This window comes from Miniopterus schreibersii (genome assembly GCF_964146895.1).
Source record: "Miniopterus schreibersii genome assembly, chromosome: 18".
NCBI classification, from domain to species: Eukaryota; Metazoa; Chordata; class Mammalia; order Chiroptera; family Miniopteridae; genus Miniopterus; species Miniopterus schreibersii.
In genome coordinates this window covers 29,225,794-29,252,170 of record NC_138121.1, presented here as the reverse complement: position 1 = coordinate 29,252,170, position 26,377 = coordinate 29,225,794, and the positions used below count along the sequence as shown (strand labels likewise).

At 44.5% G+C, this 26,377-nt stretch overlaps 1 protein-coding gene across 3 annotated transcripts in view; it reads right to left on the bottom strand.

Annotated features, from left to right (window-relative positions):
• ACSF3 (acyl-CoA synthetase family member 3) overlaps positions 1–26,377 on the bottom strand; it is a 67,310-nt gene that overhangs the window by 31,275 nt on the left and 9,658 nt on the right. For all 3 annotated transcript variants that reach the window (XM_081119976.1, XM_081119977.1, XM_081119978.1), the window contains 2 exons: positions 12,378–12,532; positions 10,519–10,667 (listed from right to left, as the gene is read on the bottom strand). In XM_081119976.1, coding sequence (XP_080976102.1) covers positions 10,519–10,667; positions 12,378–12,532 — 304 coding nt within the window. The remainder of the gene's footprint in view (positions 1–10,518; positions 10,668–12,377; positions 12,533–26,377) is intronic.

Sequence of the window (26,377 nt, the reverse complement as noted above, 5' to 3'; positions counted from 1 at the left end):
GTGCCTTCACCCACTTGAAGGCCCCAGAGTAGTGGGCCAGCTTGTAATCAGACTTCAAACCTACAAAGGTGAGGCAGGTGGCTTGGATGTATCCCACAGCTATTGTAATATATGACTAAGGCATGACAGAAGTTCCAAGCCCAAACTCTCAGCGTCTGTGAGAATTCACCTCAAGGTTTTAGGGCCTTTATTATAACTGCTGAAATCAATAAGGATTTGTCAGGGGATAAACATCCTCAGAAACTGGGTAAGCAAACTCTGCAATTTGCTTAGTGTCCTGGACCCAAACTCTTTACAAGGTTTGCTACGTCAGTCTTGTTTTGCTAAAACAACACCATCCTGACTTCTCAGCCCATCTCCTGCCCGAGGTCCTGGGGGCAAGGCCTAGGCCCTATCGCCCTGGTGAGCTCCACGTGTCCTGGAGGCCTCCTTCCTCAACTCTGGTCAGAAAATCTGTGTCATGTCCCAGCTGGAAGCAGACAGACCAGCATCTTCCCTTTTTTTTGCTTCCCAAGATTTTTCAAATTAAAGTGAAATCCATGTAAGATACAACTGATCATTATAAAGTGCCATTCAGTGGCGTTTAGCACATCCACAGTGTTATGCAATCATCACCACCATCTAGTTCCAGAATTCTTCTTCACCTCTGAGGAGGCCTGTGCCATGAGCAGTTACTTCCCACCCCCAGCCCGCCAGTCCCCACTAATCTACTTTCTGTCTCTATGGATTTGCCTGCTCTGGACATTTCATATAAAAGGAATTGCACTATGCTTGCCTTCCTGTCTCTTCTTGGCTATACTTAGACTTGGAGCCAGTGGCCACACAGGCCTTAGGACACTCAAGGCTCAAGAGAGCCTGGAAGTAGGGATTTCATCTCGTGTGGAGAAAGACATGGGACCAGAGACAAGGACTAGCCTGTGAATGTGGAGGTGGGTCCAAGCCCAGCCCCTGACCTCACAGGCTATGCTTCTCCTGCTGATGGCTCAGCCTGACCCTGGGTGCAGTCGACACCAGCTGTCATTCTGTACACTCTAAATTTGGTTTCTAGTTGACCTCAAGGTCATTATCTTTTCTAGATTAAATAATGCCTTTGTTGATCTCTCTTTCCAGTGACATGTTTAACTCCTGTAGTTTACACTGCTCCTCCCTGGACCTCACGGTCTGATGAGGACTGACAGACACGCTGGCAGGGTGACCAGCAAGGGCCATAGCCCTGACTGCTGGGACACTCACCCGGGCCAGGGGTCCAAGGTCTCCAGATGGCCCCAATCACTCATGTTTTATGGTCAAATTTCAGTAGGCTGACCTTGTTTTTAGCCCTTAGTGACTAGAGTGTTGGTTATAATTTATGATAAGTGTGTGTGTAAAAAGCCACAGAACAAAGGGTTCAAAGTAGAAACTGGGCAGATAATATGCAGAAGAGAAAGGCCGTGTGTGAGAGGCTGGGCTGAGGCCGTGCAGGAGGATGCTCAGACAGGCCACACTGCCCTGGCACTGCCGCAGGCCCTGTGGAGCTGCCAGCACTCCCATAATTGTCTCAGTAAGATCTTTCTTGATGCTTGAACGAGGGCAATGCAGCGCTGGGCAGGGTGGTTAGCCTGAGTAACAACAAAACATCAAATACTGGAAATTGACTGATTACCCTCTGAGACTGGTCAGATATGATTTCTTTAAGAACCTGCCAGAGATAAAGAGTTCCATAAACACACCTTAAGTAATCAGGCAGAATGTGGCCATTTCATCAGGAGGCACTTCATCAACTTAAGTACAGAAGCTGAAGCAGGACTGACTGCCTCACTCAGACATGAAAGCCTGCTCCTCGCCCCCTTCCTTCCAAGGAGCCTCTCTTAGCAGAAGTGTGATGCCTCGAAGCAGGGATTTCATCTCTAGGCCTGACTGAACATGCTCATTCAGCGACGCCTCAATTGTGAGTCCTGCACTCACCTCCCCAGCAGGAAGGAAGCAGAGGCTCCATCTAGGCCCTGGGACCACAGAGAGATGTGTGTGGACAAGGGAGTCCTCCTGGGTCTGCCCCTTGCCGTGCCTGACCATCTGCAGAAGCTATTGGGGGGGGGGGCACGTGGAGAAGGTTAAGGGATCAGTCCCACAACCATCAGTGGGTCACTTCAGTGACTCCCAGTCACAAGTGGTGTTACCCATAGCTTCTGCCTGACTTGGCTACAAATCAGAGGTTCCCACAACCTTCTCCTGGGGTTCAATAATTTGCTACAACCCAGGAAACAGTTTACTTACTAAAAGACCAGTTTGTTATAAAACATACAACCTCTGAATGGCCAGATGGAAGAGACGCCTAGGGCAGGTATGGGGGAAGTTCATTAGAGGTTCCACTCTGCACACACGATTGATTAAATCACTGGACACTCGCTGGTAATTAACTCAACCTCCAGCCCCTCCCCCCTCCTACACGTTCAGGGTGGGGCTGATTTCCAACCCTCAAATCACCCTGTTGGTTCCCTTGGCAACCAGCCCCCATCCTCAGGGGTTTTCCAAGTCACCTTATTAATACAAACTCGGGTGTGGCTGAAAGAGGTTTGTTACAAATAAAAAAAAGACACTATGACCTAGGAAATTCCAAGGGTTTTAGTCCTCTCTGCTGGGAATGGGGACAAAGACCAAATATATATACAAAATTGTTGATAGAATTACAGATGTCCCTCATTTCCCTCCCCCACTTTGCCCTGTTCACCCAGCCCCTGCCCCACCCCAGGCCTTCCCCACACTATTGTCTGTGTCCTTGGACTATGCATAGATGCATGTATGTTCTTTGGTGAATCTCCTCCCATCCTCCCTTCCCCTCCCCTCTGAGATCTGTCAGTCTGTTCCATGTTTCCATGCCTTTGGACTTACTTTGTTCATCAGTTTATTTTGTTCATTAGATTCCACATATCAGTGAGATCATGGGAGATTTGTCTTTCTCTGACCAGCTTATTTCACTTAGCATAACACTCTCCAGGTCCCTCCATGTTGCTGCAAAGGGTAAGAGATCCTTCTTCTTTACAGCTGCATAATACTCCATGGTGTGAATGTCCTACAGTTTTTTTATCCACTCACCTACTGATGGGCACTTGGGCTGTTTCCAGATCTTAGCTATTGTAAGTAACGTTGCTATGAACATAGGAGTGAATATATTCTTTCTGATTGATGTTTTAGGATTCTTTGGAAATATTCCCAGAAGCGGGATCGCTAGGTCAAATGGCAGTTCCATTTTTAACTTTTTGAGGAAACTCCATACTGTTTTCCACAGTGGCTGCACCAGTCTGCCTTCCCACCAACAATGCACTAGGGTTCCCTTTTCTCCACACCCTCGCCAGCACTTGTTGTTTGTTGATTTACTGAGAGTAGCCATTCTGGAAGGTGTGAGGTGATACCTCATTGTAGTTTTAATTTGCATCTCTGATGATTAGTGATGTCGAGCATTTTTTCTTGTCTATTGACCATCTGTATGTCCTCTTGGAGAAGTGTCTATTCAGGTCTTTTGCCCATTTTAAAACTGGATTGTTTGTCTTCCTGCTGTTGAGTTGTATAAGTTCTTTATATATTTTGGAAATTAACCCCTTATCAGATACCGTATATCATTAGCTAATATGTTCTCCCACAGTGGGTTCCTTTTTCTTTTTTTTAAAAAAAAGTATCTTTATTGTTCAAAGTATTACAGATATCCCCCTTTTTTCCCCTATTGACCCCTTCCACCCCCCTTGCACCCCCTCCCAAGGCTGTCATCGAATTATTGTCTGTGTCCATCGGTTATGCATATATGAATATAAGTTCTTTGGTTAATCTCTTCCCGCTCACTCCCTTCCCTCTGAGAATCATCAGTCTGTTGCAAAATAAACTGATGAACAAAACAGATCCAGAGACATGGAAGCATGCAACAGACTGATAAATCCCACTTAGTCATGGTGTATGATCTTTTTAATGTATTGCTGGATCCGATTTGCTAATATTTTGTTGAGGATTTTAGCATCTATGTTCATCAGGAATATTGGCCTGTAATTTTCTTTCTTTGTAGTGTCTTTTTCTGTTTTTGGAATTAGGACAATGCTGGCCTCATTAAAAAAGTTTGGGAGTATTCCCTCTTCTTGAATGTTTTTGGAACAGTTTGAGGAGGAAAAGTGTTAGTTCTTTGAATGTCTGGTAAAACTCACCTTTGAAACCATCCAGTCCAGGACTTTTGTTTGCTGGGAGTTTTTTGATTACTGCTTCAGTTTCATTAGTTGTCACTGGCCTATTCAGGTTTTCTGAATCTTCCTAATTGAGTTTTGGAAGATTGTATGTTTCTAGGAATTTGTCCATTTAGCTCAGATTATCCAATTTGTTGGCATATAGTTGTTCATAGTATTTTTTTTACAATCCTGTGCATTTCTGTGGCATCAGTTGCTACTTCTCTCTCATTTCTGATCTTATTTATCTGGGTCCTCTCTCTGTTTCTTGATGAGTCTGGCTGAAGGCTCATCAATCTTATTTATCTTTTCAAAGAACCAGCTCATGGTTTCATTGATCTTTTGTATTTTTTTTTAGTCTCTATGTCGTTTATTTCTGCTCTGATCTTTATTACTTCCTTCTACTTACTCTGGGCTTTTCTTGTTGTTCTCTTTCTAATTCTTTTAGTTGTAGGGTTAAATTGTTTATTTGAGCTCTTTCTTGTTTTTTGAGGTGGGACTGTAATGCTATGAACTTCCTTCTCAGGACTGTTTTCGCTGTGTTCCATAGATTTGGGGTTCTTGTGTGATCATTTTCATTTGTTTCCAGGAAGTTTTTGATTTCTTTCGTGATCTCACTGGTAACCCATTCGTTGTTTAATAACATGCTATTTAGCCTCCATGTGTTTGAATGTTTTTGAGTTTTATTGTAGTTGACTTCTAGTTTCATGCCATTGTGATCTGAGAAGATGCTTGATATGATTTCAATCTTCTTGAATTAGTTAAGACTTATTTTGTGTCCTAAGATGTGGTCTCTCTTTAAGAATGTTGCATGTGCACTTGAGAAGAATGTATATTCTGCAGCTTTGGGATGAAATGTTCTGTAAATATCCATGAAATCATCTGTTCTAGTGTATCGTTTAAGGCCTCTGTTTCCCTATTGATTATTTTGTCTAGAAGATCTATCCAGTGATGTCTGTGGGGTTTTGAAGTCCCCTATTATAACTGTATTGCTGTCAATGTCCCCCTTAAAGTCCAACAAGAGTTTCTTTTTTAAAAATATATATATTTAGGTGCTCCTATATTGGGTGCATATATGTGTACAAGGGTTACATCCTCTTGTTGGATCAATCCCTTTAGTATTATCTAGTGACCTTCTTTGTCTCTTGTTATGGCCTTTGTTTTGAAGTTATGGCCTTTGTTTTTTTGGTTTGTTTCCATTTGTATGAAATATATTTTTCCATCCCTTCACTTTCAGTCTGTATGAATCTTTTGCTCTGAGGGACTCTTGTAAACAGCATATATATGGGTCATGTTTTCTTATCCATTCAACTTCCCTATGTCTTTAGCATTTAATGCATTTACATTTAAGGTTACTATTGATAGGTACTTATTTGTTGCCATTTTTTTTCTTTATACCTATCTTCCTTACTCTCTCCCTTGAGGGAGAGAAAGGTAGAAACATCAATGATGAGAATCATCAATCAGCTGCCTCCTGTACACCCCAACTGGATCTGAGTCCACAACTCGGGCATGTGCCCTGACCAGGATTCAAATTGTGACCTCTGGGTTCATGCGTCAACGCTCAACCACTGAGTCACACAGGCCAAGGAATTTCTTCTTTTTAAAGCAGTCCCTTTAACATTTCTTGCCATGCTGGTATGGTGGTAACATAGTACTTTAGCCTTTTTTTTAAATCTGGGAAGCTCTTTATTTCACCTTCAATTTTAAGTGATAGCCTTGCTGGATAGAGTAGTCTTGGATTCAGGTCCTTGCTTGTCATTACTTTGAATACTTCATGCCACTCCCTTCTGGCCTGACATGTTCTGATGAGAAATCAGCTAACAGTCTAATGGGAACTCCCTTATAGGTAAATTTCTGTCTACTCTCTCTTGCTGCCTTTAAGATTCTTTCTTTGTCTTCAACATTTTCCATTTTAATTATGATGTGTCTTGGTGTGGATCTCTTTGTGTTCATCTTGACTGGGACTCTCTCTGCTTCCTGAACTTGTGTGACTTTCTCCTTTACTAGGTTAGGGAACTTTTCTGTCATTATTTCTTTAAACAGATTCTCTATTCCTTGCTCACTTTCTTCTCCTTCTCTAACCCCTATGATGCAGATGTTATTAGGTTTCATGTCCCAAAGTTCCCTTAAATTATCCTGCTTTTTAATTCTTTTTTCTTTTTGCTACTCTGATTGTTTTTTTCTTCTTCGTCTTCTAAGTCACTGATTTGATCATCCACTTCATTCAATTTACTTTTAATTCCTTCCAGTGTATTCTTAATGTCAGGTATGATATTCTTCATTTCTGACTGGTCCTTGTTCATGGTTTCTATTTCCCCTTTCATGTTGTAGTAGTTCTGACTAAGTTTCTTGTAATTCTAAGTCCCTTGAGTAACCTTATAAACATTACTTTGAACTCTGTATCTGATAAATTGTTTGCTATCATTTCATTTAACTCTTTTTCTGGAGTTGCCTCCTTTTCTTTCATTTGGGGATTGTTTCTTTGTCTCTCCATTTTGCTGTCTCTTTGTATTTGTTTCTATGTATTAGGTAGAACTGCTATGCCTCCCAGTCTTCGTGGGGTGGCCTTATGTAGTAGGTGCCCTGTGGGACCCAGTGGCACAGTCTTCTTGATTTCCTGAGGTAAATGCTCTAGGTATGGCCCTTATGTGGATTATGTGGGCCCTCCTGTTGTAACTGAGTCTTGATTGATGTTGGCCTGTTCGTGTGTGGAATCAACCCTCAGGCTGGCTTACTATGAGGCTCCACTCTGACCATGTCGTGCAAGTTGTTGTATAGCAGCAGTCTCGACGTGGCTTCTGCAGTCCTTGGTTAAAAGTCTCCTCTTCAGATAGTTTCCAGTTAGTATTTCAGGTGATTGTCCCCCAATTTAACTTCCAATTTGGTTCTGGGAGGCACTGCAAGCAAGATTTCCCTAATCTGCCACCATCTTGAACCAGGGTGTCCCAAACAAATGTATACACACACTTTGAATAATTATAAAGGCAGTGTTTATTAAAACACATTTCATTTTCAAAATTGAGCTATCAGCTGTTAAAGTGTATATACATTTTTGGGGGACAACCTGTATATATTTCTTATCAGAAGAAGGAACTATGGCTTTCCTCCTCAAATGTAAAAGAGGCAAGCCTCCCCACCTAGTACCCTTTGACTGCCACCTTTCAATCCACTCATTTCTTTTTAATACTTTTTTAAAAGGAAGAAACTGCCCCCCACCACACACACACTCTTCCTGTTTCTCTCTGCTCTGTTCAGTAAGGCCTCACCTCCCCTTGCAAAATGAAAGTTACCAACCATTAAGAAGATATATAATGAAAGTGCTGACAGAATCTTAATAAATCATGACATCACAAACACAATAGGGTTAAATTTTCAAGGCAGAGACAACGACTTGAGTTTCACAGCCCTGATGATACCTAAAAGTGAGGTCCACAGAGAGAAGTGACTGAAAATAGGGGTGGGGCAGCCCTGGAGCCCGAAAAACACCCCACCCCACCCCTGAGCTGGCCCTGGCACAGCAGGATCAACTGGGCAGTGGCCACCATGTGGACAGCGCCCCTTCCTAGCACCACATGAACAGTGCTGCCCTCCTAGTGTCCATCTGGCAGCAGAACTGGCCACAGTCAGAAGTGGCATGTCATTTTTCCGTCTCTCTTTAAAACAGTTGTCTGCTCGTCCTAGATAACTTTAATTGGCCTGCAGCTTGGTCCAGCATCTGGGGAGCGAGGCTGCTCTGCAGCTAGTCCCTAGAGAATGGAAACAGGCTGATAAGGTCCTGGAGCTCCTGTCAATGCTCCACAGAGTCCCACTGCAGGAGCCATTAGCGCCTCTGATCTCAACCTCCAATTAGAGCGTCATTAGGCCCAGCAGCGCTTGGTCATGAATTATTCATCTCCCTTCACGATAACCGCATGGGACATAGGGAATGAACGATCGGATCCGACCCAGAGCTTAACACATGGCAAACATCCACCCTCACACAGTGTGTCCCCTCCTTGAGGCTGACCTTGCCATTCCGTGCCTCCATCAGGTTTTGAGAACCTTGAAATAAATCCTTGTGGTTTTTCAAGCAACCGTAGGAGCAACATTCAGAGGCTATGTAGGCAGCAGAAAGGAAGGAACCTCCAGAACGACACACTGAGAGGCATGGGAAAGTCAGGAGAGGTGGCACAGCTGTGTCCTAAGTGTGAAGGGGACACAGGCTGGGGCTCCAACATAAGTTCATAGTCTCTGGCTGGATGATCCCCAGCCCAGGAGTTACAGTACACAGAAAAGTCCTAAAAGGGCTCCAGGAAAATAGGCACTCCACGTTCTGGTGTTCCACACACTGTCTTTGAGGCCTCTGTAAGAGTTGCAGCCATAATTTAAGATTCAGAAATTTCTGCCCAATAAACCTTGGGTTTCAGAGTCTTTGAGTTCTGTCTATTCAGAGGGAACTGAAGGCCAAGTCAGTGGGGACCCTCTTGGTGTAACTCTGTCCAGGGCGGCTGCTTTCCTGGTCCCTCTACCATCCGAGGGTGAGCCCCCAACTGGGCCTCTGGGCCTCTGACCTGCACTTTAATACCTGCCGCAGACAGTCCCTGAGTCTCCTTCCTGCAGACAGTTCCCATGGCTCCTTCCTGCAGATGGTCCCCACATTGCCCTTTGCTCACTCTCTCATCTCTTGGCTCCTGGTCTTGGCTTCATGGTCTTGTGTTTGCTTTTATAATTAAGGCCCAGAAGGTCTCCTGGCCATTTTTTGGCCCCGTCTCTCTTCCTTCAAACTGGGCTGTCTGCTGTATCGCTGTGCTTCAGTAAAGTGGGTGTCCTGTCTAATGATGTGAATGTCAGGTACCCACTCTTGGGCAGGTTATATGATTTCTCAAAGCCTAGGTCTCCCTATCTGTCAGCAGGACAAGTGGTCCCTATTTCAGGGGCTATTCTGGAGACAGTTTGGCAGCTTCTTATAAAGTGGAGCACAGACCAACCTTCTGACCCAGCAATCCCACTGCAAGGTGTTTACCCATGAGGAATAAAGACAGATGCTCACACAGAAACCTGCACACCTACATTTACAACAGTTTTGCTGATAACTGTCCAGAACTAGACACAACCCAACGTACTTCAGCTTGTGAACAGGTTAATAAACTGACCTGTCCACACCACAATTCCCACGTGGCAATGGAAACGGACATGTGATGACGCGGATGAGTTGTAGATGTATCCTAAGTGAGAAAAGCCAGACCCAAAAGGAGTCCTTTATAGGACATTCTAGAAAGAGCACAATTACAGGAGGAGAAAACAGGTAAATGCCTACCTGGTCCTGGAGTGAAGGAGGGGCTGACCAAACAAAAAGGGAAATGTTTTGAGGTGATTAAACCCTTCTGTAGACTGAGTGTGGTGGTAGCTTCATGACTACTCACATAATTAACATGAGGGCTGAATTTCACTGTATGTACAGGCTAAATTGATGTACAAATATAATTATACACGCAGGATGATTTTACTTTTATTTCAAATGAGATATTGATGTGTTCTGAACACTGGAGGTGACTTCTTGTGAGGACTACAAAAGGGTCAAGAATAGAACAGAACATGTTCCCATCTCAGGCCTTGGGCTCTGTATGAAGATTCCCTAGGATTTAAAGGTCTATTTAAATGAAAGCCAGAGTGGTCCTGGCCGGGGTGACTCAGTTAGTTGGAGCACCGTCCCAAGCACCAAAAGGTTGCAGGTTTGATTCCTGGTCAGGGGACCTACATAGGTTGCAGGTTTGATTCCCGGTTGGGGTATGTATGGGAGGCAATCAATCAATGTTTCTTTCTCACTCAGATGTTTCTCTCTCTCTCCCTCCCTTTCCCTCTCTCTAAAAATCAATAAAAATATATCACTGGGTGAGGATTTAAAAAAAAAAGAGTGGAAAATCTTAGATAAGGTTGGACAGAAAGATCAAAAGACAAGAATCCCTGTCTAGAGCAGCAGGTCATCCAGACGTGTGCAGGCTACCAAGCACAGGTGGTGGATTCTCTCCCCGCCCCCCCCCCCCCCCCCCCCCCCGTCATGTCTCCTGCTGCCACTGGCCGCGTGTGGCTCAGGGTACCTGGACAGGAGGCTCTCACCAGTGGCCGACTTGGTCTGGACATCAGCAGCACCCCACTCTAGGAGGCACTCTGATGAGCACATGGCTTCTGGTGGCTCATGTTCTTCCCATCTGTCCCTCCAGGTTACCTGGAAAAGACACTGGTATAAAGAACACCTTTCTGCTTATCCTTAACTGGCCACTTGGGTTAAAGTGAGTGCCCAGAGGGAATAGGCCCTGGCCACCCGGCCAGCACCCCGAGAAGGCACTCTGTGTACCTGGCAAGCGAGCTGCTGCGGTCAGGGGGTTGGACAGGGCCATGCCGATCTCCGTCATCCCGTACCTCTCCAGCAGAGTGTGGCCTGTGATGTCCTTCCACTTCTCTAGCACAGGCAGGGGCAGGGCAGCTGATCCTGAAACCATCAATCTACCCAGCAAACCAGAGGCAACCTTAGCTTCTGAGATGACAACAATCTTCAGTACAATAAAAACATCACTATTTTAAAATTCATGATAAAAACTATAGTTGGGCGCTAAAATTTAACTTTGTTCTTTGAAAAGAATTTGTTGGGTATATTTTAGAACGTAAATGGGTCTTCAAAAGGAATGAGTAATCAAGGTAAAATAAAAAAATAATTTTAGGGTCTTTGGTGGCACTCTGCAAATAATTAACATGCTGTGCACAAACAATCCTAGATAATAGTAATAATAAGGTGATTATGAGTTTAGATTACGGGCAAAATGCTACCAGGTCTAAGGGTAAGAGGGGCAGATGAGAAGACACAGTCCATAGCTGAGGGATATATGCAGAGGTACTATACTGTCTTGTGCTAAAGGGCTCCCGATGGTGACAATGACATTATATAACATCTGGGAGCTTCTAACTATTCTGGTATACACCACATCACATAAGCATTATGTGTAGAAAAAAGACACTTTTGGTTCTAGTTCAAGCTGGAGAAAAAAGGCTGTTGTTTCCTCATAAAGATGTACCACTCACAGGACCCACTCACCACAAGACTAATAGGGGAGGTCTCAGGGCCTCTGTTACCCAGAAATCACCCTGGTTTTCCCTCTCTCTCTGATATCAGTCCTGTCCTGTGTTCTGTAGAGTTGGGTAGAATGTGCTCCTAATCCCGTTTCTGTATTGGTGGCTGAGCATTGGATGCCTCCATCGATAGCTGCCCAACCCCACAATAGCTTGTGAGAGGGTGGGCCATTAGGTGACGGGTAGCAGGCAACATCAGACACGGGCTCTAGTTCCACCAAAATGTCTTTACAGAAGAGGAGCAAAGGAATGGTGGGAGCAAAATCATAACAATATCAAGTATTTGTCTTAGATAATCCAGAATTCTCTCAGGGGAACAAAGGTGCCCTTCCTGTGTCCTTAAGGAGTAGGAATCAGAGGCATAGAGCAGCCTGGAGGCCACAGAAACACACACACAAATACACCGGAATTTTAAATTCACATTTGTCTAGCAGCTCACTCACTACAGTGCTGAAAGGTTGTGCACGCCACAACCATAGCTTGTTGTCTCTCTGGTGACATGTGTCTACTGGGCCTGTGAAAACGCACCAAGCTACCCATTCGGTGTGCACTCTAAGTGGGTCACTCTTCAGTATAACGGGGAGAAGAGCCAGCCGTGGTCACTGGCTCCTAGGAGAGTGCAGAGCACTTCATGCCACTGTAGGACCCAAAAGTCTTAGTGCACTGCTGTCAGGAGGGGGGTGATGGGGCCCCTGGCACAGAGGGCTCAAAGGGCCACAGACTGATGGAGAAAAATGATACAGTGGGAGCTGGGGGGGCATGTAAATGTGGGATCAGAAAGGATGGGAGCAAGATGGTCAGTTCACTGTCCTTATCTTCATCCTTCAAACTCTGCCACAGGACAGACAGAGAAAGATGGATGGAATACAGACAAAGAGACACACGTAGACAGATCTACAGAAGGACAGGATAGAGATAGATACACAATACACTACACACAGATATATAATGCAGATATAAATGTGTATATTTTAAAGAAAGTGGAAAACACTGCTTCCTAAAACTTAGCAGAACCTATTTATTAGAAATAAGTTATATTTGCTGATCTTTAAGACTTTCTGGATGGGAAGATGAACTGTTTTAATTTACCTGATCTTTTCTTCACAAACTGCACGCACAAAATCCTGGACGTGAGGCTGGGTAAAATGCTTGTCATAATAATCCATCAACTTGGTGTATATTGTAGGCACTGCCATAAACACATTAATCCGCGGAGTTTCAGAACTTAAGAACTTTTCCCAAACCTAAAAAGAAAAAAGGAAGTACACAGCAAAAAGATTAGAAAACATGCACACATGTCCGGACGCCTCTGGTTCCAGGAATAGTGTCCTTAACGGAGGCGTCTTCTTTTCTGAAGCATTAAAGGGTTTGTAAGCAGCCCCCACCTAAAAGGGCATCTCACTTTTATAGGTTGACAATGCCCTTGGCCATTCCCACAGAAATCTCCCTGTGCCAGGGACACTCGTGTCTGCCCTTCAGAGTGACCTGTAAGGAGAGGGTCGAGAGGGAAGTGCAGAAAGAAACAAGGTTCCAGCCTCCATCTGCCATCAGGAGATATGTGGCACCTGGCACCTCAGGCTCTTCCCAGTGGCCACCAGTGAGCCTGAGAGTTAGCACAGTGCCTGGCACAGATGAGCATGCGACAGATGTTGAATGGATGACATCTTCTGTTCTACTGGAAAAGTCAAGTGAATTTTGTAGTTTACTCCATAATCAGTGTTTCTTGTTTTAATATAAAGATGCTTCAAGTTTCTCCCCAGGTAAAGTGCTTGTGTGCTACCTTAATCTCTAAGAAAAGCTGGCGTGCACTGCCTGGGTGGCTCAGTTGGTTGGAGCATTGTCCTGTATACCAAAAGGTGGTGGGTTCGATCCCCAGTAGGCACAAATATGGAAGGCAACCGATCAATGTTTCTCTTTCTCTCTCCCTCCCCCTTCCTCTTTTTCTAAAATCAATATAAACATATCCTCGGGTGAGGATAAAAGAAAAAGAAAAAAAGAAGAGCTGGCGTGTTATGCTCACTCTGTGTTTCTCTCCACCGAGCATCACTGTGTAAGCCCACGGTCAGGATGGAGAGCAGAGCGCTCATGGCGCTGGGAGCCCGTTATACTGAACACAGACAGAGCTTACCCCTAAGGCATCTGAAACTTTCGATAAATGGAAACTAATGCTACAACCCATCCCAACTCCTAAATGGATGGCAGTAATTAGCTCCTCACCTTAGCTGCTAGACAGAGGAAAGGCACGCTTCTCTGGGGAAAAAAATAACATTCTTTTAAAGATAATGACTGGTATCCTTCCAAATTATAAAGCATGTAAGGAAACAGAAAAATGTGGCCCATGATTAAGGGGGAAAATGCCAATAGAAGCAGACCCTCAGAAGATCCAGATGTTGGAATTATCCAACAAGAAATTTTAAATAATTACAATAAATAGGCCAATGAATTTAGAAGAGAAGATGAGTTTAATGAGGGATAATCAAGGATCTCATCAGAGAAGTAGAATTGCAAAAAATAATACTGGAAAATAAATTATCTGAAGTTAAGGATTCATTGAATACTTAAGATATATTCCTAGAAGTGGGATCACTGGGTCAAATGGCAATTTCATTTTTAATTTTTTGAGGAAACTCCATACTGTTTTCCATAGTGGCTGCACCAGTCTGCATTCAACAAAATAAAGTGACGAATAAAAGAGAACCAGTGGCATGGAAACATGGAACAGACTGACGAACCTCTGAGGGAAGGGGGGAGGGGGTGGGGAAAGAGATTAACCAAAGAACTTAGATGCATATATGCATTACCCAAGGACACAGACAATGGGGTGATGAAGGCCTGGGGTGGGGTGGGAACTGAGTGGAGAGGGGCAATGGGGGGAAAAGGGGGAGACATCTATAATACTCTCAACAATAAAGATTAAAAAACAAGAATTCATTGGATAGACGTAACAGACTAGATGCAGCAGAAGATAAAAAAAGTGGAATGAGTCAATGGAAATGATCTACAATGAAGTATAGACAGCAAAGAAAAGATAAAAAGAATAAAGTGTGAGCCCTGGCTGGTTTGGCTGAGTGGTTAGAGCATAGGCCCATGGACTGAAGGGTCCCAGGTTCAATTCTGACAAAGGGCACATACCTTGGTTGCAGCTCTATCCCCAGCCCTGGTGGGGGCCCGTGCAGGAGGCAGCCAATCAATGTGTCTCTCTCACATCGATCCCCACCCCCCTTCTACTCTCTCTGAAAAGCAATGGAAAAAATATCTTTGGGTGAGATTTAAAAAAAAAAGAATAGAGTGTGAGCAATGTGTGGGACAACATGAAACACTCTAACACACTGTAACTATAGTCCTAGAAGAGGAAGAGACAAGAGCTAAATAAATGGAGAGATGTTCCATGTCTATGGATTGGAGGAGTCAATATTGTTAAGATAGCAATTCTCCCCAAATTGAGCTACAGCTTCAGTGCATTCCTTCCCAAACTCTAGCAAGTTGTTTTGCAGAAATTGACAAGCTGACCCTACAATTTACATGGAAAGGCAAAGGAGCTAGAGTTAAAACAAATGTGCAAAGGAAGAATAAAGGTGGAGATCTCACACTTTCTACTCCGAAACTTACTTTAAAGCAACAGTGATCAATGCAGTGTGATGCTGGAGTAGTGATCAATGGAACAGATGAAGGTCTAGAAATACACCAATACACTGATGGCCAACTGATTTTTGACAAAGGAGCCAAGTCACTTTAACGAGAGAAAGAAAATTGACAGATTTCATCAAATTAAAAAACATGTGTGTTTCAAAAGATACCATTAAGAAAATGATGCCCAGCCGGGCATGGCTCAGCGGTTGAGCATTGACCTAGGATCCAGGAGATCGGGGTTCGATTTCCAGTCAGGGCACATGCCCAGGTTGAGGGCTAGGCAGCCGATCAATGACTCTTTCATCATTGATGTTTCTATCTCTCTCTCTCCCCTTCCTTTCCTCTGTCTGAAATCAATAAAGATATGTTTAAAAAAATGATAAGCCAGACTGGGAGAAAACATTTGCAAACATTATGTCTGACAAAGGACTTGCATCCAGGATCTGTAAAGAACCCTTAAAACTGACAATAAGAAGACAAAAATTAAAATTAAAATTAATGGGCCAAAGCCCTGGCTAGTGTGGCTCAATGGTTAGAGTGTAGGCCCACAGATCGAAGGTTCTCGGGTTCTATTCCCAGTCAAGGGCACATACCTGGGTTGCAGGTTTGACCCCTGGCCCCAGTCAGGGTGTGTGTGGGAGGCAACCAGTTGATGTGTCTCTCATATCGATGTTTCTCTCTCTGCCCCCCCCAAAAATCAATGGAAAAAATATTCTCTGGTGAGGATTAACAAAATAATAAAAAAATAAAATGGGCCAAACATCTGAGTAGAGAATTCACCAAAGAAGATCTATGGATGCAAATAAGACCATGAAAAAATGCTCAACATCATCAGTCATCAGGGAAATGCCTATTAAAGCCACAATGAGATACTTTATATTCACTATAACAACAGTTTAAAAAAACCAATAAACAAGTGTTGGTGAGGATATGGAGAAAAGGTACTGCTCATATACTGCTGGCCAAAATGTAAACAATACAGCACTTTGGAAAACAGTCTGGCAGTTTCTTAAAACACTAAACATAACTTTACCATTGAGGACTGGACAAAGAAGATGTGGGACATGCACGCGAGGGAGCACTACTCAGCCGTGAGAAAGGTGAAACACTGCCATTCGCAACAACACGGATGGGCCCTGAGAATATCATGCTAAGTGAAATAAGTCAGTTAGAAAAAGCTAAGAACCATATGATTTCACTCATGTGGGAGATAAAACTGAAACTCGTGGACACAGACAGCAGTGTGGTGGCTGCAGGAGGGGGGGGGTAAAGGGGGTCTTAATATATGGTGGTGGGAGAAGATATGACTTTGGGTGGTGGACACATGGAGCAATATACAGATCTTGTAACACAGAAACCCACACCTGAAACCTATATGTTCATATTAACCACTGTCACCCCAATAAATATTATAAAAATAGAGAAAATAATAAACATAATTTTACCACACAATGCAGCAATTCTATCCCTATGTATCCATGGGAGGTAAATGAAAACATGTCCACACGAGAGTCTGTATGCAAGTGTTCACTGCAGCAATATTCTTAATGAGCAAAAACTGGAAGTAATCCAACTGCCCATCACATGGTAAAGGGGTGAGCAAAATGTGGGACAGCCATACATGTGATGCTATTCAGGAACAAAAGGAACAAACTACTGGTACACCCAGTACAACATGGATGAAACTCAAAGATGTTCTGCAGAATGAAAGAAGCCAGACACAAAAGACTATATATTATGTGATTCCACTTATATGCCAAGTCCAGAAAAGGGAAATCTACAGAGGCAGAAGGCAGACAGTGGTTGCCAGGGGCTGAGTGTGGGGGCAGGAATTGAGATAATGGTTGTGCTACTCTTTAAATCATTTACAAAGGTGAATTTTATGGTATGTGAATTATATCTGGAAAACTACATCTTCCAAAAAGGGAAAATGCAGTAAGAGCATTTTCAATGAAACAAGCCGAGAGAACTTATCATCAGTAGAGCTGCGCTAAGAGAACTAGCAAAAGAAGTTCTTCAGGTTGAAGGGAAACAACCCAAGAGGGGAGCACAGACCTGAAGGAACAAATGAAGACCAGAAAAGGAAATACATGGGTTATTTTTTTTTAAATTAAGGACTCCTGACTGTTTAAAGCAACAATAGTAGCAATGCATCATGAAGCTCAAGAAAGGAAATAATAAAGAACAGAAGTTAATGGAATAGAAAGCACAGGTACATTAGAGAAAATCAACAAAGCTGGTTCTTTGAAAAGATTAATAAAATTGATAAACCTCTAAAACAAGAATGATGAAGAAAAAGAATGAAAACATAAGCTACAATATCAGACATCTAAAGGAGACATCACACCCTCTCCGGTTTGGCTCAGAGGCTAGAGCGTCGGCCAGCACACTAAAGGGTCCCGGGTTCGATCCGGCCAAGGGCACATACCTGGGTTGCAGGCTTGATCCCCTGCCCAGGGAGGCAACCAATCAATGTGTCTCTCTCACATCAATGTTTCTCTCTCTCTCTCTGAAAAGCAATGGAAAAAAATATCCCTGGGTGAGGATTAAAAAAATAAATAAAGGAGACATCGCTAAAAATCCTAGAAACACAAAAGGGATGAGGGAAATTATAAACTACTTCATACAAATAAATTGGGCAATTTTGACAAAATAAACAATTTCCTTTAAAAACAAAAACTAATCAAAACTGAAACAAGGAAATAACAGAAGTGCTATATCTAATAAAGAAACTGACTCCTTTATTTAAAACCTCCCTAGAAAGGTCTGGTCTAGACGGCTTCAGGGGTGACTTCTTCCAAACACGTGAGGAAGGAGCAGTTTCAGCTTTACACAGATGCTCACAGAGACAGAGACAGAGACAGAGACAGAAACAGAGACAGAGGAGCACGGCCAGGCTCCTTCAGAAGGGAGCAGGGCCCAGTCCAGAAGCTGAGCAAGGTTGCCACAAGGAACTACAGACCTGCATTCCTCATAAACACACATGCAAAACCAGCAAAAAAGACATTATCAAATTAAGCCTAGCAATCTATGAAAATATAACACATCCTAACCAAGAAAGTTTACTGAAGATCACAAGATCAGGAAATAAGACATATTAGAAACTTTAACCAGTGTGACTAACCACACTAACAGAATACAGGGGGAATAAAGAATAAGGGGGCAAACTCTATACAATCGTTTCTGCAGATAAAGGAGAAGGATTTCATACCATTCCACCCACTGCACAATAAGAACACGCTAACACAGCACCTACAAAATGCCACAGCTCACGTCAGGCTTTATAGTAGATGGTAATGCTTTCCCCCAGATGAGAAGTCAACGATGTCCACCATTACTGCTCTCAAGTTAGATTTACCAAAATTAAAAATTTTCTTTATCAAAAACACTGTTAAAAAAGTGAAACAACAAACCAGAGACTGGGGGGTAAGATTCACAAAACCTATTTCTGACAAAGACCTTTTATCCCGAATATATAAAGAACATCTACAGATTAATAAGAAGAAACGCAACCCACTTTATAAATGGACAAAAGACTTGAAGAGGCATTTCATATCAGAAAATCTCTGAATGACCAAGAGTACATGCTCAACATTAGAGAAATGCAGGCTTTAAAGACAATGAGGCAGCCTTACACAGCCACTAGGATGACTGACATTTAAAAAGCCTGCCCCTGCCCAGTGTTGGCAAAGGTGAGGAGCGCTGGCACTCTCACGCTGCTGACAAGAACACAGAATGGACAACCACTTTGGAATGGTTTGGTAGTTTCTTATAAAATTACATCATGACCCAGTAATTCTACCCCTGGGTATTTACCCAAAAGAAATGAAAACATACATCTGCAAAAAGGCTTATATGAGAATGTTCCCAGCAGCTTTATTCATAAAGCACAAAAAAATAAACAACCCAAATGTCCATCAACAGGAGAATGAATGAACCACAGTGGGATACTTGGTGAGAGAAAGGAACTAACTGCTGAGACATGCAATACAGATAAATCTCAAAAATATTATGTTCAACAAAAGAAGTGAGACACAGAATGCAAGTGCTATGGTTCTATTGTACGCGAAGTTCAAGAACAGGTAAACTAACTTACAGCAATAAAAATCAGAAAAGGCGGCTACCTCTAGTAGGAAGAAGACTGGAAGGAGGCGTGAGAGAACTTCTAGGGTGTGGGAATATCATGTCTCGACCTGGGTGTGTATTACACAGGTGTATTCATCAAAACATACTAAGCCATACACTTAGATCTATGCATTTCGCTTCATGTGCACTATACCTCAATAAAAGGAAATGAAAACACACCCATCTGAATGGCTAAAACTGGCAAGACTACCTGTGGGTAGGATGTGGATAACTCCAGCACTCACACACTGCTGGTGGGAGTATAATACATGCACCTACTTTGGAGAACCCTTTGGCTGTTCAACGAAAACTAAATATACACCCAGCCTGGCTGGTATGTAGCACAGCAGGCACAGATCCAAGAGAAATGTCCACAGAAAGATCTGTATGAAAGTGTTCATAGCAACTTTATTCATAATATCCCAAACTGGAAGCAATCCAATGTCCTCAATAGCAGAATGGATCAGCTGTGGCCTTTCATACAGCAGAGCAATACAAAAAGAACAAATTACAACTGATGTAACACAAGAAAAAAAAAAAACACCTTAAAAAAGTATGATGAACTGAAAAGCACAAAAGAACATGTAAAACTTGTAAAACTAAGCCATGGTGACAGAGCCAGACCAGTGTTACCCTGGGTGTGTGGAGGTGTGAGGTACTAATGAGAAAGAGCATGAGAGAAGGTTCTGGGGTGATGTGAATGTTCCCTATCTTTATCTGGGTGGTAACTGTTGCACAGCTGTATACACAGATATAAATGCATCAGCTGCATACTTAATTTACATGCATTTACTGTATGTAAATCATACCTCAATTAAAATAAGAGAAGCCATGACAGCATTTCCCATTTTATAAGACCCAATGAATTAACGGCTCTAGGTAATAAGCATCACAAAACAAGAGACAACCAGGAAAATCTGTCCCTGCTGGAGGAAGACAAATACCACCTCTCAAGTGTCCTCCCCAAGACAAAAAATAAAACACAACAAAAACCCCAAATCTTATCATGTCCTAGATGAAATTACCAATTTTCAGTGAATACAGGGGATAGGGACATATATTAAACGACATCACAGGGATGCAATCCACAAAACCAGACTATAGGAAAGTATACAGGACATAGCCTGATTTCTTAAGCAAACAAAACAATGCAAGAAAAAGACCAAGGGGACACCTGCATGTGAAGCAACAGAAGCAACATATGTCAACCAAGCTCAAGACAGGAATTATTTAGATCTAATTCAAACAAACTTAAGAAATGAGGGGACACTGATAGTGATAGTATTGACAGTAAAATGTCATATTAAGGGATTCTTGCTTATTAACTCCAAGAAAAAAAGTCCCTACTTTTTAGAGATGCTAAAATAATATAGTATCAGGGATTCGTTTAAAAATACTCCTGAGCTAGGAAACGATGTTTCTAGATGAAACAAGAATGGCTCTTGAATGAATCATTGTTGAAGCTGGGCGATGGCATACAGGTTACCATTTCTCTTGTCAATGTCTGAAACGTTACATAATTTAAAAAGTTTTAAGACACAATGAAAAGAGAGGTTAGATTCATATATCTCTCTAAGGGCCCTTAACATTCATATTCTATAATTCTTTACAGGCAAAGAAGTAAGCTAATATTATTTATGATAAAAATATTAACTCACATTAAAGCAACCCACATTTGGAATGACTAAGGGAGTTCATTTATGTTAACACCACTCTCATTTCTCTATTGCTGAGAAGGTAGGAAATCAGTGTGTATAGAAGAAGTGGAGATTTAAAAAAAATGTGGTCATGGAGTGCCCTTTCCTACAATTACACCTCTTCCTATGCTGAGTAGAGAAGAAATAAAACCTAATGGCTCAGAATCACTGCACACCAGGCAGCGGTCCAGCAGAGAGAACAAAGGGCTGGAAATCCAGGCCTTCGCAAATCCATGGGGACAAATCCACAGACAGGCTTCCCTCACTGCCTAAGAGCAGCTATGACCTTGACCTTGCAAGCCCTTTTTCAGCTTCTGTCTTCTCACAACATATTAATTTGGACTAAATCCCTCAACTCCCTAAAATGCAGGTCGTACTTCCCACTGGCTTATAAAGAAATGTAGGTTTGCTGCCACCTGCCACCAGGGAAGGTGTGGGGCCTGGGAGAAGCATGGGCAAGTGGACACCCTAGACACCACTCAGGCTTCCTGGGAGTGCTGATGTCCAGATCTGGCCGAGGGAGCAGCCTTGGAGCCCTCATCTCCCTCTCACCTATCACGCTTTTAGAAGTGAGCCATGGGCTTGTGCTTACTGTGGCTGACCTGTGTGTAAGCCCTACCACCAGCAACTCCTGACAACACCTTCACCTTAGCCTGGCCCGTACTCCACTCACCAAGGGCTCACCTGTTACCATGAGAACTTGGACAAGAGGGCACAAAACGACAGGGATTAAACTGCACACATCCCAGGTGAAGTACAAGCTCTGGCATGAGAGGAGGGAGGACAGGCGTCACGAGCCCTCCATCCACTCTGGGGACCTGTGGTCCTGGCCAGGCCTCCTCCATTGGCCATACACATGGTCCCACCCAGGCTGCCCAGAGGAAGCTAAGGAAGGACAGAGCACAGTCAGCCAAATGAAGGATGTTAACTGGTCCTATGGTCATCAATGCAGACCTCTGACCTGGCACAGAGACACCCACCTGAGAACCGCACGCAGCTGGAAAGGCCTCACCATTTTCAGATTCACCCAAATCAGCAAAGAGGGCAGCTGCTGTACTGAAGCAGATATTCCTTCTCCATGTTCTAACACATCCATAACTTAAAAATCATAGCTCTGGGGATCTCTCTCTAGGCCCTCCGTTTCACTAGTGAAAACCCTTCTACCTGCTCTGATGTGAGCTGTCATAGCAAGACCAAACAGCAGCTCCCAAATCAGGCTGCAGGTAGTCAGGATACTGCCAGATATCAGGTGTGAGGGGTCCAGGCCCCCCTTTTACACACCATCTCCCCAATGTGACCCTGCTATGCAGCCAGGACTGGAAACCTGGGGTCAGATCCCAACCAGCAGCACTGTCAAGCCAAGCAAAAGCAAGCATGGGGCTGACTATAGGTGACAAACTGCAACAAACACTTAACCAGCTTAAAGCAGTGCCCCCCCCCGGTGGATGAGACCATCATCCATTTTTTGGTAATTCTACACAACAACAGGAAGGGGTTCTTGTTTTGTTTTTAAGGTGCTCTGGCCAAAATTTGGCAACAAGGAAGGGCACTCCATAATGAAAGACCAGAGTTGGGAAAACAGCTGCCCGTCGGCTCCTAAGACCTGTGAACACCTCCTGCCCTAGTGACCCCCACAATGTGGAGCAAATCTGAGGTGTGAGTAACCCTGCCCAGTGACCCCACACTGTGGAGCAGATTTAGGGGGCCAGTGCAGCAGAATGATCTTTGCTTCCCATCCCCAAAATCTGCCTGTACCTTGATACACACATTGCCTGAAAACAGCCCCCCACCCACCGACCTCAACAAGATCGTTTCTCAGATCCCAGAATGAACTTTGTCTGGGGCCACAGGTCAGCATGTTTAACCACAGGAGACGGCGACCTGGACAGGGGTGCTGGCCTCAACAGAATGTGCTGGGGGTTTCCCCAGCCTTCTGCACGGCAGAGCCCTGCCCTTGAGCAGGTACCCAGCAGGTCAACAGAGAAGCAAATGCCAGCCCCATGGTCCTGCCCTAATTTAGTGCTCTTGCTGCTAGATCCCAAGGAAGTCAGCCAGAGCAAAGTCATCTGAGACAAGAAATCGATTGAGACTCTGGACAGCTTATCAACAGCCAGACTTTGTTCTTCAGGGGTGACATCGGGCAGTTCGCCCATCTATCTTCCCGCCTGTCCTCCGAGTCACTGTCACCTCATCAGTTTGCCTTGCAGGATGTGACAGCCTGTCACCCCACTGTTAGCATGCGTTTTGTTCAGCAGGATGGCCTGAGGACCCTGGGATCTCTGACTTAAACACCACTGCTGGTTTCTGGTCACCCCACACCACTCTTTTACACAAATTTCCTTAATATAAGCTTAAACAAAACCCCAATATTTAACAGAAGGATTTCACTAATATAAATTTCTAAATTCACAAATATCTGAAACTCAGGGTTGCAATCTTTCATCAACCACCATATCAAATGTTTCGATATTTGGCTCTGCTGCAATTTTGAGAAATTCCAAGTTAGTGCCAAGAACCACAAAGATTTGACCCTCCTTGTGAGCTGCCCTGGTGGCCTCTCATCCGCAGCACCTCAACAGGAGAAAGGAGCATCCTAATGACAGACAATGGCGCTCCCTGCTCAGAGCTGGGCGGGCTCGGTGGTTAAGGAACCCATTTGCTTCCAGGTTCCTAGATGGGGATCCTGTGGAGAGGTGGGAGAGCGCCCAAGAAGCCATAGAATACACAAAACCTGGAGCTCTGGGAGAAGATATGAAAACCCTGTAGGTTTTTTTTCCTGTTGGGTGCTTACTTTTCTAAAATGTATTCTCATTTTCATGACATCTAAGCTACACAGGTACACATTCAACAAAGTCAATTCCATCAGGTTTTAAATCTGCAAGACCTCTTCAGAGGGTGGAGCACCAAGGATGGCAGGTGGGGCCTCCCGCACGCCAAGGAGGAGGTTCTCTGCCATGTTTCCATGTGAAATCTCCCACAGCTAAGGACACTCATGAGCCCATCTATGCATCACACTATCCATGGCCACAGGCCATGAGCACAAGAGGCTGAATCCTGCTGTTCTGGCGTTTATAAACGTGCACAAACCCAGAGCTTTGCGGAGAAGTTCACTGCTTTAAGGGACTCTGGTAAAGGATTTTAAATAGACAATCATGCTATATTGTATCTATTTATGCTCTGATTTAAGAGAATTTGATACTGTAAAACTTTATTAAACAAATAACCTCTCCCCTAAGTGATTTAAGGGACTTTTTCCCCAATATGCCTGTTGCACAAATCTAGCTGGTCATGATATTTAAATATTTAAATAAAGCAAGACAGTCTGTAGAAAGGGGCATGAACCTGCTGTCTAGCAGCGTGTCCTCATGGTCCACACAGCCAGAGGGGAAGTGAGAGGTCCAGGAACCCATGCATCAGGCTGATAACCATCGATCATTCATCCATCCATTCACTAACTCTCTGACTCTCCGATGCTCTAGGCCCTGGGGACACACCTAAACTGAAGGCAAACCTGTGCCCTCAGGGTAAACCTTCCAGGAGGAGAGAGATGATTCTACGGGCTTCAAGGTGGTGCTAGGATAAACAGTGCAGGGTCAGGGCCAGGACTGGGGGGAGGATGGCTGTGGCGTTGAGTAGAGTGGCTGGGGCCTTGATGAGTGATTTGTGGGCAAAGACTTATAACAAGGTGAGCACACCGAGGGTGGGCCAAGGGTAGCAGGGACAGAGTGCTGACTGAAGTGGGCAGGTGGAATGCATGGACAGCAGGGCAGCCAGTGCAGCTGGAGCAAAAGGGTGGGGGTGGGAGAAGCGAGAAGGGGGGAAGGCCTGACATAGCCAGGAGGAAGGCCAGCCATACTTCCTCCCTGCTTTTTCTTTCCCATTCCTGGGTCTCTGTGTTTGAGGAAGAAAAAACCTGCTCAGTTTTTGGGTTTTCCTCGGCTGCGCCAGCCCCACAACACATCCTTGCCACGTCTACTGGGCACTCATGTTGCTCCCGAAGCAGGTCCAGGAAATGAGGACTCTGGCAATGTCCACTTGAGAAGTCTGTCAGTGACTGGGGTTCCTGATCAGGGCTTTCTGGGGCTTCTAGTCAGGGTGGGGTCCTGCGTGGGGCCCTGCCCTCTCTGTTTACAGGGAATCTGGAGACTCGGCTTTCCCTCCTTTGTCCCCGTAATCACTCAGTGCTGGAGTGTGGACAGATGGAACCCACGAGCGCAGCTCTGGCTCCTGAGAAACCTCAGTGGAGCAGAGTGGTCTGTGCTGGGAGAGCAGTGTGCAGTAACTTACACAAGGAGGAGGCCTACCTGTGGGCTGCCTTGGTCCCAGGAGGCCTTCCAATGGAGAATTAGGGGGTCTTGGAGAGCCCAGAGTACTGCTGCATTCTTGTGCACAGTCAGGTGAAGCCTCCCCTGCCTGCGGTGAGCCTTTTCTCACATCACCCTGTGGCTATCCCCACTTGCCCTGAGCAGTCACTCCAGCCAAGCAGAAATAGCTTCAGATGCTGCCCCACCCCATCCCCAATCCTCCCTTCAGTGGCTGGGGGGAGCAGTGCTGAGAATCACAGACTTTGGAAGGGCCCTCAATCACAGCCCCACAAGGAAAGGGGGGTGGGGAAGTGGCCTGACCCCTGGGCTAGGAGGCCACGTGTAGGTCTTTATCCTTGAAGGCAAACAATGCCTCAGCACCCTGCCCTGACAGGTATGTTTAAGTACAGACTCTCTGTTCATCTAAAAACATTAAGAGTCCTGTAGCTGAAAAATAAAACACAAAAAGATGAAGGCAGAGCTCAGCAGTTGAAGGAGCTGAGGGAGTCCCAGAGCCCTCCCTGCTAGCCCCCATCCCAGCGCTGTGCCTGTGCTCTCAGGTCAGGATCTGAAAGGTTCCAGGGGACAGCTGTGCATCAGGTCACAAGTGTCAAGTGGCAAGGTCAGATCCCAGGTCCCTTCTCCTTCAAATCAGTGTCCTTCATGGCTGTGCTCTGCTCAGTAGTGAGGGCTCCGCTCCCACTTCCCTCTCCACACAGCCACAACATGTCCCCTCCCAAGACCTCACAGTAGGAAGGAACAACTGCTGAAAAAGGGACAAGCAAGGAAACTAATAAAGAGCCCCCAGCTGGACCATCCACTTCAGAACTGCTAAAAGCTAGTGTAGTTGGCTCAAGAATGGCCCCCAAATGTCCTCATTACCAGGGATGTGGTACCTCAGGTTGCAGAAGGGACTTTGCAGATGTGATTAAGTTAAGGATCTTGAGATGAGGAGGCCACCCTGGATATCTGGGTGGGCCCTCTGTGATCACCGGGTCCTTAAGGGAGGGAGGCAGAGGGAGAGGTGAGCACAGAAGCAGAGAATGAAGTGATACAGCCACAAGGCAAGGACTGTGGTGCCTCTAGAAACTGGAGGAGGCAAGAACAAATTCTCCCCTGGAACCTCTAGATGGAATCAGCCCTGCCAACCCCTTGATTTTAGCTCCCTAAGACTCATTTTGGACTTCTGACTTTAAGACTGTAAGAGAATAAACTTGGGCTGTTTTAAACCCCCACATTGGGATCATTTGTGATGGTGGCAACAGAAAACTTGCACTGTTGGCAACGTTTACACCAGAGGAAGGTGCCTGGTTGTCAGGTGCCCAATCTGGCC